Consider the following 11,199-nt stretch of genomic DNA (forward strand, 5'->3'; position numbering starts at 1 on the left):
CTTGGGTACACTGCTAGCTGCGTTCAAGGTTTACTGAGGTGGACGAAAGTGATGGACAGAGTCAGAGACAGGCCATTCAGACAGACAGACAGATGATCGCAAATATTCACCTGTATAAAAAAGATTAAAAAAATGCTAACAAAAAACAGTAACGTCTGCTCCACTGTGAGCTCGCTCCTAGCATGCCACCGCAGAGATTCGCCCCCCGGCGTGATGTGGATCTGCATCCCAACGTGGATCGATCTACACCAGCCCGGCGCCGATCCGCGTCCTCCAATCCGCCAGCTGGTGACCAAGGCGAGCGCATGTGTATCCATTCTATATATATTGCGTACAAACCTCGCCCCACGACAAAAGGTACTCAAACAAACAGTACACCATGTGTCACTACACACTCGCTTAAATATATTACTCCCCCATTCTTTTTTATTTGTCTTGTCGCGATTTAGTTTAAAGATGAACAAATATTTGAGAACTAAGGTATTGCAACAAAGAAACATGAGCGAGGAACTCGGTACTTAGTGACGCGAGGATTATTCTAGCCTAGTCGAAGGTAAGTTTGCGATGTCGCTAAAGTTAGTGGATATCACAGTGGAGTTCAACTCAATGAACAATTGCGGCATAGCTAGAAAAACGATTCGTCCCGATCCCCCGACCCCTGGAGGTATTCTGAAAAGTCTACAAAGCCATCAGCGTACTTTTTTTTTTGAGATGGCCAGCTTACAAAGTTAGGCCAAAATTCGTGAGAAACTCGCTTCTATCAAAAGTTCGCTTTTCCAAGAAAACAGCCAGCTTTTGAAATTTGCCTCTCAAAAGCATCTTTATTGATTTCTATCGCTGCAAAATCATGTAACCGATCACCAACCAGCACAGTGCACAGTATGTTTTTTTATTTATTTTTTCATTCTAAAGCGGCCTTGCAAACGAACACATCAGTCGGACGACAGCGCGAGCACCTGGCCTTTCCACCTCGCCACGGCCGGAGCCGACGGACCCCAACGCCCCAACCCCAACCGCGCGGCCGCTGCCTGCAGAGAACCGAAACCACGAACAACAACAGCCCCACCTGGCAGTAAGCCAGCCAACAACAACAAGCCGGCCCGGCCCCGTGGCAGCCACGCCCCTCGGGTCCTCGACCGTCGTCCCCGCGCCGCGACCCGCGAGGCAGGGACACGAGCCGGCGCCCCCACTCTGGAACCCGACCCGAGATGGCCAGATCGACACTAACCACGGTCAGACCCTCAACCAGACCCCGTGGTTCGTACTCCAATATTCCCTGCACAGGCTCCAGCGGTCGCCTCGCGACCCCGACCCACCTCCCCGCAGCCTCACTCATCTCCCCCGCCCACTTGCCCCACGCCTCCGGGCTGCGACCTCCATCCATCCATCCATGTATAAAGCCGCCAACGCCCGCCTCCTCCTCAGATCCCTCTCCCCCAACTCAGCTGCGCTAGCCTCCGTCAACCCGGGCCGCGCCGCCTCCTCCGCCCGCCTCGCGCTCTCGCTGCCGTGCGGCGCGTGGGTCGGCCGAAGCGGGCTCGTCCGCCGCGCCGCCGCCTTCTCCGGGACACGGCCGCGTTTCGCGGGCGCCAGGGCGCAGATCGGGGCCGCCGTGCCTGCCGTCGAGCAGTTCCAGCGCAGGATGGCAACCCAAGGTGCGTGCGTGCGTGCGCGCGCTTGTCTTCGTCCGTCCGCGCGTGGGGTCTTCCGTCTGGTCGTGGGTCGTGTGCTTGTCACGCGCGCGCGGGGCGGGGCGGGGCGATCTGGGTGACGTTGATGCGTGCGCCTCGCCTCGTCGCGTTCGCTGCTTCGAGCGCTGTGTGCTCGCTCGTTTTGGACTGGGATCCTGGTCAATCGACGGCCTTATCCTTCTACCCGGATCATTGAATTCGAATTATGTGACGCGGTGTTCCTCGCATCGTGTGGATCTTGTCTTCTGGGGTCGAGGAGTAGATGGGTTCGCTCGCCAGCGTTTCACTCGGGATTTTTTCAAGTGAACCAGTGAATGAAGTGACGTGACCCAGATGCGTTGGAGCGGTTTTTGGATGGCGCATCCACCGGTGCCGACTGACCATTTCCCGTGTCGGCGCGTGGGTTCGTTTGATGTCTAGACGAAGATGCCTCTGCTGGTTTCGGTTGGGGGGCTAGGGGTTTAGGAATCGGGGGCGAATAGATTCCTAGTTCTTCTCTCCCTTTACTTTTTGGATGTGGATATTAGATATTCGGGATGGATATTTTAGTATATTCGGTTCGCGTTTTGAGTTGATTTGACTTGGTTTTCACTGAAGCACACGACTCTTTGCACTCAGGGACTCAGCTTAGATTGCAATTTAAGCTAGTGCCTTCATCCTGCAAGCAGAAGCAGAGCTCGATCTCAGGATGTGATGGTTTGTGATCAGTAGTTACAACCTACAGGTTTGTGTGACCTGTTCTGGTCACTACTGATTGAGTCGGGTACCTATTAAGTGATTAGATTAGGATCTGGTAGTTAGGCAGTTATGTCATGCTTCTTTTGGTTCCCTGGTGGTTGAGACTTGAATGTTTCCTTGTGGAAGACCTCGTATGGATCATAGATGCCTTCAGTGATATCTGGTGGTATTGTTTACGTACTATAAGGATTGCGGATTATGTTCATGTGATTAGCAGTTAGTGGAATTTTTTTGAGATGAGGCTCCCACCCCACTTCCGTTAACAATATAACGGAGATCAGCTAATTTGGCTTTGATACAACATTATGGCTATTTCTGAACCAACCAAGCCATTACTATGGTACTAAGCTGTTGCGGGACCTTAGTGCTAAGTAGGCTATAAGGTTGTAGTGCATGATCTATTGACCTATATTTCAGACTGTTGTTTGTACGGGGTGATTTTGCGCTTGTTATTAATTTATCATCTTGCTTTCCCTATTCCCATATGGATAGGTTAAGGAATCCTATAATATAATTGACTAATTTTCATGTGGCGACCAACTTGATGACTCATTTAGTTGACTTGAAATGTTCTGCACCTCAGGATAAATTTAACTTCGGTGAGATCTGTTAATGCAGAGGCATTTCTTTGTTCCAGTAGCTAATCATGTTGCCTTACTTTGTGTGCAGCTACTGTGCATGCCTTCAAGGATATTCTGACCAGCCTCCCTAAGCCTGGAGGTGGTGAATATGGAAAGTTCTACAGCCTTCCTGCACTAAATGATCCAAGGATTGGTAATTGTGCTGCTTCCTTTTGAAATTGTTTTCTCTTTACTTCAGCAGTTGCTAGGTTACATTGCCAACGGGTGTGTATGTTCAGTGTGATTTTAGTATCCTAAACTGAAGAAAAATTATAATACATGCTTGTAATATTACTTCACTTAAGTTCCCCACTTCCAGTCAAAACGAGGTTTTATTAGTTGTTTTCTATTCTCAATAGTCAATAATCCATGTTAAGTGAAAATGAAATATTGACACAATTCTATGGCATTCCTTCCTTAAGAAAGCTATATATTCCCACATCAAATTTGGACTGGTTAATTAACTTTATACAGAGAACATATCACACAATTCTATGGCATACCTTCCTTAAGAAAGCTATATATAATATATTCTCTAGTCATACCTTTTGTGTTTCTATCAATTCTTTAGTATGTGACACAGCAAATTGTACATAGTTATATCTTCTATTGTTGTAACTGAATGTATATTATATCTTTTGTTATGTATCAGATAAGCTGCCGTACTCCGTCCGTATTCTTCTTGAGTCAGCTATCCGTAACTGTGATAACTTCCAAGTTACCAAGAATGATGTTGAGAAAATAATTGACTGGGAAAACACATCTCCAAAGCTGGCCGAGATACCATTCAAGCCAGCTCGAGTTCTTCTTCAGGTTTGAACTGATAACATCACACATGATCTCCTTTGTTTCTAAATGCCCTTTGCTCATCCATTGACATTGTACTTTTAGGACTTCACTGGAGTTCCAGCAGTTGTTGATCTTGCAGCTATGCGTGATGCGATGGCCAAGTTGGGCAGTGATGCGAACAAGATTAACCCATTGGTACATTCATCTTTTCTCGTTGTTATGTGAGATCTGTAAATTTCATCAATTTGTGCTCAACCACGTGTTATTTCCGGAGAAAAGATGAGTTGACATAGGGCAGAATACCAGAAGTTTATATGCTCTATATTTCTGGTGGACACCTATCCATTGTCTTGGCAATTCTTTTTTCTGATGTGCACATCCTTGTTTGGACTGCAGGTCCCGGTGGATCTTGTTATTGATCACTCAGTGCAGGTGGATGTAGCAAGGTCGCAGAATGCCGTACAAGCAAACATGGAACTGGAATTTAGTCGCAACAAGGAAAGATTTGGTTTCCTTAAATGGGGCTCTAGTGCTTTCCAAAATATGCTAGTTGTTCCTCCTGGTTCTGGTATTGTGCACCAGGTAAATGCTCTTGACTTGTCGAAAATTTCTGTAGTGCTACCATGTCTTCTATGTGTGTAATTCCGCCTTTGTTCTTTGTGTACAAATATCAGGTCAATCTTGAGTATCTTGGCAGAGTTGTTTTCAACACAGATGGCATTCTCTATCCTGACAGCGTAGTTGGTACTGATTCACACACCACTATGATTGATGGTTTGGGTGTTGCTGGCTGGGGGGTTGGTGGTATAGAAGCGGAGGCTACAATGCTTGGTCAGGTAAATCTCATGTGGGGCCACTCATCCTTTAATGACAGATTTCTAATCATTACCTTTTTTTTTGTTTTAAGGAGAAAATTGCTCTTCTGACATTTTTCCCACACCCCAAATTTTTGAATGGCTTATTTACTTTGTGCCCTTTTATTTGTTTGATTATACATGGGATTTAGCTAAACATCAAACTCATTATTAATTGGTTTTAGGCTGGTTCACCTGACCTGTTTGTTATTGCCTTATGCAGCCAATGAGCATGGTTTTGCCTGGTGTTGTTGGCTTCAAGTTAACTGGGAAGTTACGGAGTGGTGTCACGGCCACTGATCTTGTTCTTACAGTAACACAAATGCTAAGGAAACATGGTGTTGTTGGCAAATTTGTTGAATTCTATGGTAAGTCCTTGATGCTAGTAGATGGAATGTTCTGTCCTGATGCAATTTAACTATATGTTATTGACATATTTCCCTTTCTCTTCTCTATCCAGGTGAAGGTATGGGTAAGCTGTCTTTAGCTGACAGGGCCACAATTGCGAACATGTCACCAGAATATGGAGCTACCATGGGCTTCTTTCCTGTGGACCATGTGACATTGGATTACCTTAAACTGACAGGCCGCAGTGATGAAACTGTATGTTTTAGTACCTGCAAATGCAAATTATTTTTGGTTTCTATTGCGATGGTAGTTTGTGGCAAACATACTCATAAAATATTTGTCAATGCATACATATCTCCCCCTGTGGGGATGTGTGAATTCAAGCTTCTCTACTTGCGTTTGTTCAGTAGGATCTGTTCCATATTTGTTCCGAAAAGTGACTCACTAAACTTCAAGGACACAAAGTCGTCTCTCCCAAAATTCCATGTCCTATTGCCATCTATACTACCATTTCCATTCAGCGTCTTAATTTCGTATATAGAACATCATTTTGATTTTTGTGAGAAGAATTCTGCATGCACTCCATTTTATAAGTTAAACCTGTTCATTTAGGTGTCAATGATTGAAGCATACCTGCGAGCCAATAAAATGTTTGTGGACTACAATGAGGTAGATTTCTTTACTCATTGCAGCACTTGAGTCCCAGATATTATTTTGTGTGCAAAATATAAGCATATTTGCATATGTTGGCAGCCTCCAACAGAGAGAATATACTCATCTTATCTTGAGCTGAACCTTGATGAGGTGGAGCCTAGCATGTCTGGCCCAAAGAGGTACGATCCTGAGACTCTTCTGATTGGAAGTTACTGCACTTCATATTTTTAGGGGTGGGGTGGGGTTGTATATTGGGTCTTATGGTTCTGAACTTGTAGGCCTCATGATCGTGTCCCTTTGAAGGAAATGAAATCAGATTGGCATGCTTGCCTGGACAACAAAGTTGGGTTCAAGGTAACTGCTTAGCTGTATATCATATGTTTTTGCATAACATTTGCTTCATATGATGTTACTTACTCGATACATGTATGAGTTTCCAGGGTTTTGCAGTGCCAAAGGAGCAGCAGGATAAGGTTGTCAAATTTGACTTTCATGGGCAGCCAGCAGAAATGAAGCATGGTAGTGTTGTTATAGCAGCAATAACTAGCTGCACAAACACCTCAAATCCTAGTGTTATGCTTGGTGCTGGTCTTGTAGCTAAGAAAGCTTGCGAGTTGGGTCTTGAGGTTAGTCCTCTTGTAATGCAATCATGGGCTGTTGTGCTGAGTGCCTTTCTGTGCTTTCTGTTGATGTGAGATAGCACTTGTTTTCAGGTTAAACCATGGGTGAAGACAAGCCTTGCCCCTGGATCAGGAGTTGTCACGAAGTACTTGCTTCAGAGGTATTTGGCATTGTTTAAATGCGTATCAGATCAGGAGTTGTCAGGAGTTATCATTGAAACGTAGAATTTCAATGTGTATCAGATGTCATTTTAATTGAATCTGGTGATTTCTATTTACAGTGGTCTTCAAGAATACCTCAACCAGCAAGGATTCCATATCGTTGGCTATGGCTGTACCACTTGCATTGGAAACTCTGGTGATCTCGATGAATCTGTATCAACTGCCATTACAGAAAATGGTAAGTTAATTATACGATGATTGACTATTTAGCTGTAACAAATTTCAGTTTTTTTCTTTATGATTGGCTTATTGCTCAGCTCTTTTGCACAGATGTTGTTGCTGCTGCTGTTTTGTCGGGTAACCGTAACTTCGAGGGTCGTGTGCACCCTTTAACTCGGGCTAACTATCTTGCTTCGCCACCTCTTGTTGTTGCTTATGCACTTGCCGGAACTGTAAATACTTTTCTCTCACAAACTATTGTAGGGCTGGCATGCTCAATAAACTTCAGAACATCTGTGTTTCTGGTTTCATGGAAGTAGTTAATATTTGAAGTTGTACTTTCAGGTTGATATTGATTTTGAGAAAGAGCCCATTGGATTTGGAAAGGATGGCAAGGAAGTCTACTTCAGGGATATATGGCCCTCGACAGAAGAAATTGCGCAGGTATATTCTGTACTCAAACTTTGTTGTCTTTCAGTTACTATAGTACCATTCATGTATACCGGAGATGTTTATGTCTCAATTATCTTGTAGCTGTAATAATTGTTATTCAAATGCTACCTTACAGGTTGTCCAATCCAGTGTGCTGCCTGACATGTTCAAGGGCACCTATGAGGCTATCACAAAAGGCAACCCAATGTGGAACCAGCTAACTGTCCCAGAAGCATCACTCTACTCATGGGATTCCAAATCCACTTACATTCATGAGCCCCCTTACTTTAAGGACATGACCATGTCCCCACCTGGCCCCTCTACAGTGAAAGATGCCTACTGCTTGCTGAACTTCGGGGACAGCATTACTACAGATCACATTTCACCTGCAGGAAGCATACACAAAGACAGTCCTGCTGCCAAGTATTTGATGGAGCGTGGTGTGGACCGGAAGGACTTCAACTCATATGGTAGCCGTCGTGGTAATGATGAAGTAATGGCAAGGGGAACGTTTGCAAACATTAGGATCGTGAACAAGTTTTTGAACGGAGAAGTTGGACCCAAGACCATTCATGTTCCTACTGGGGAGAAGCTTTCTGTTTTTGATGCGGCCATGGTATGTATTGTGAGGTTTTATTCCTTTTGCTTCTATCAACGTGACCTCCTAATACCCATGGTCCGTACTGCAGAGATACAAATCTGAGGGCCATGCTACTATAATCCTCGCTGGCGCTGAGTATGGAAGCGGCAGTTCTCGTGATTGGGCTGCTAAGGGTCCGATGCTCCTGGCAAGTTCTATTCAGAGTTTATGAGAATTTTACCTTGTATCGGAAAACATATAGTATTGATTGATGAGGTATGCATTGTTTTCAGGGAGTTAAAGCTGTAATTGCCAAGAGCTTTGAGCGTATCCACAGAAGCAACTTGGTGGGGATGGGAATCATTCCTCTGTGCTTCAAAGCTGGTGAGGATGCTGATTCACTTGGCCTCACTGGACATGAGCGGTACAGCATCGATCTCCCTACCAACCTCAGTGAGATCCGTCCCGGCCAGGATGTGACTGTTACTACCGACAATGGGAAATCTTTCACTTGCATCGTTCGCTTTGACACTGAGGTATAAGCATTTAAGAAGACATCTTTTAACCTTTCTAGCAGGTATGCCATTTGCATTGTTATTGAACTAATCAATCACCAATTCTTGGTTTGTTGTAGGTGGAGCTGGCGTACTTCAACCATGGAGGCATCCTCCCTTATGTCATCCGCAACTTGGCAGCTGCGCATAACTGAGGCAAGATCACACACCGTTTGACCCACAATGGCAGTGGCAGGCTCCATGTTCCCAGGGCTAGCGACCTGGTTCTCAATGTAGTGACATTTGTGATGGATCTAGGGGTCTCTTTGTCGATTCAGCCCATAAATAAAGTGTGAAATAAAAGCCGCAGGTGGAGGCAGGAACCTGCTGATTGAGGGAACAGTTTTGCCTGTGTTTGGTTACATGAAATATCTGTTTCACAGATGTGTAGAGCATGGTGTAAATGCTTCCTGTGCTGTTACTTTCGTTTCGACAAATTGATTATGCTGTAGCCCTTCAGGTTTCATCTAGACATTTCGGTGTCTTGGAGCACATTCTTTTTTCTGATGTTGGTAATGTTTTCTGTAGGCTAGTAGTAGCCAATATTATGTTTGGTTTATATCCCCCTCTAATAATCTTTATTACTTTACAAGAAATTGTTGCTTGGAGGGCAAACGTTGCTCACGGTTTAGCTTGATCAGAGCTGAAAATTTGATCCAGCTGTTGAGCCCGAGCCTCTGCGATGCCTTCTCTACTAGTATAATACAAAATGTTACGTACGTATTTTACAAATGACCATTTGGACTAACTTGATGCTGTATGAATAATCGCTTTGGTTCGGTCAGTTAACCTTTCGTTACCGTTCGTGAAACCAAACAGGGTGTGTTAGGTCCGTTGGTGAAACCAAACAGGGCGTGTTGTGGCTAGAGTGATTAGCTCAATTCATGTGTGAAATAGACATACATATGGTGCTCAATTCATGTGTGTACAAGGAAAATGAAAATTCCTTTTAGAAAATTGGGTGCCAAACTAGCCCTAAACAAACAAAAATGTCCTGTTATGAATTCCTCAGAGTCAGACTTGTCTGAAAACGTGCTCCTGGTGTCAAAATTGGTGAAACGTGACAGTGGTGTTGAGAACGTTAGTGAGAAGTGAATTGAATTAAACTGTGGTACATCACGAAAAAAAATCTGTTTTCTTCTGTATGCGCACAAATTTAGGATGACAAAAATATACGTTGACATACAACAACAACAACAACAACAAAACCTTTTTGTCCCAAGCATGTTGGAGTAGGCTAGAGATGAAATCTCTTATGAAAACCTCAGAGCTCAACCCCAAAGAAAAAAAGGGAAACAAAGGCAAAGGAGAACCGAAAAACGACGAAACGGGGAAACACATAAAAGAGATAAAACCCACAAGAACCAGCAAGATCTAAATGGACACAAGAAAAGGTCAAACGATTAAAGAGGAAAAGCGAAACTATAAATCAAGGTTCTGACACGTGAATCGCACACTTCCACCCCTTCCTATCCACAGCGAGCTCTTTATCAATATTCCACTCCTTCAGGTCCCTCTTCACAGCCTCTGTCCACGTCAAGGTTGGTCGACCTCTACCTCTCTTCACATTCTCGGGACGCCTAATTATTCCGATATGCACTAGTGCCTCCTCAGATCTTCGTTGGATATGTCCAAACCATCTCAAACGATGTTGCATAAGCTTCTCCTCAATTGGCGCCACTCCTACCCTCTCTCGTATATCATCATTCCGGACTCGGTCTCTCCTTGTGTGGCCACATATCCAGCGCAACATACGCATCTCTGCCACGCATAGTTGTTGGACATGTCGTCTTTTAGTGGGCCAACATTCTGCTCCATACAACATAGCCGACCGGATTGCTGTCCTGTAGAATTTGCCTTTTAGTTTGTGTGGCACCCGGGGGTCGCATAAGACACCCGCCGCTTGCCACCACTTCAACCATCCAGCTTTAATTCTATGACTGACATCCTTATCGATGTCTCCATCCTTCTGAAGCATTGATCCTAAGTAACTAAAAGTGTCTTTTTTGGGTACCACTTGCCCATCAAGACTAACATCGCCATCTTCATACCCCATGGCACTGAAATCACACTTCATATATTCCGTTTTAGACCTACTAAGCCTAAAACCTTTTGCTTCCAGCGTCTGCCTCCACAATTCCAACTTTTGCGAAACACCACTCCTACTCTCCTCAATAAGTACCACATCATCGGCAAAAAGCATACACCACGGTATATCTCCTTGTATGTCCCTTGTGACCTCATCTATCACCAAAGCGAAAAGATAAGGGCTCAAAGCCGACCCTTGATGTAGTCCTATGTTAATTGGAAAGTCATCGGTGTCCCCATCACTTGTTCGGACACTTGTCACAACATTAGTGTACATATCTTTAATAAGATTAATGTACTTTGTTGCTACTTTGTGTTTTTCCAAGGCCCACCACATTACACTCCTAGGTACTTTGTCATAAGACTTCTCCAAGTCTATAAAGACCATATGTAGGTCTTTCTTTTGTTCTCTGAATCTCTCCATAAGTTGTCTTAGTAAGAAAATGGCCTCCATAGTTGATCTCCCGGGCATGAAACCAAACTGATTTTGGGTCACGCTCGTCATCTTTCGCAGGCGGTGTTCAATGACTCTCTCCCATAGCTTCATTGTATGGCTCATGAGCTTAATTCCACGGTAATTAGTACAACTTTGAACATCTCCTTTGTTCTTGAAGATTGGTACTAATGTACTCCGCCGCCACTCGTCGGGCATTCTGTTTGTCCGAAAGATGGTGTTGAAAAGCTTAGTCAGCCATACTATCGCTATGTCTCCAAGGCATCTCCATACCTCGATAGGGATACCATCAGGGCCCATCGCCTTTCCTACCTTCATCCTTTTTAGCGCCTCCTTAACTTCATATTCTTGTATCCTTCGTACAAAACCCCTGTTGTTGTCATCGAATGGTTCGTC

The 11,199-nt window shown here is 44.5% G+C and overlaps 1 protein-coding gene across 2 annotated transcripts; it reads left to right on the forward strand.

Moving 5' to 3' along the window:
• The first annotated feature begins 1,019 nt into the window (after nt 1–1,019).
• LOC100216599 (aconitase1) lies at nt 1,020–8,820 on the forward strand. 2 transcript variants are annotated; one of them, XM_020551315.2, is made up of 20 exons: nt 1,020–1,655; nt 3,099–3,203; nt 3,702–3,862; nt 3,941–4,033; nt 4,235–4,420; nt 4,513–4,674; nt 4,916–5,060; nt 5,153–5,295; nt 5,653–5,709; nt 5,794–5,873; nt 5,973–6,048; nt 6,135–6,320; nt 6,408–6,475; nt 6,596–6,714; nt 6,807–6,955; nt 7,041–7,139; nt 7,264–7,743; nt 7,817–7,915; nt 8,001–8,243; nt 8,342–8,820. In XM_020551315.2, exons 1-20 carry the CDS (start codon nt 1,391–1,393, stop codon nt 8,414–8,416), a joined length of 2,991 nt encoding a protein of 996 aa, XP_020406904.1. In that variant the 5' UTR covers nt 1,020–1,390; the 3' UTR covers nt 8,417–8,820. The 2 variants fall into 2 exon arrangements, with proteins under 2 accessions (XP_020406904.1, NP_001304293.1); NM_001317364.1 differs by having other exon boundaries at nt 1,390–1,655; nt 6,807–6,928; nt 8,342–8,819.
• Nucleotides 8,821–11,199: the final 2,379 nt, after the last annotated feature.

Source organism: Zea mays, chromosome 4, assembly GCF_902167145.1.
Source record: "Zea mays cultivar B73 chromosome 4, Zm-B73-REFERENCE-NAM-5.0, whole genome shotgun sequence".
NCBI classification, from domain to species: Eukaryota; Viridiplantae; Streptophyta; class Magnoliopsida; order Poales; family Poaceae; genus Zea; species Zea mays.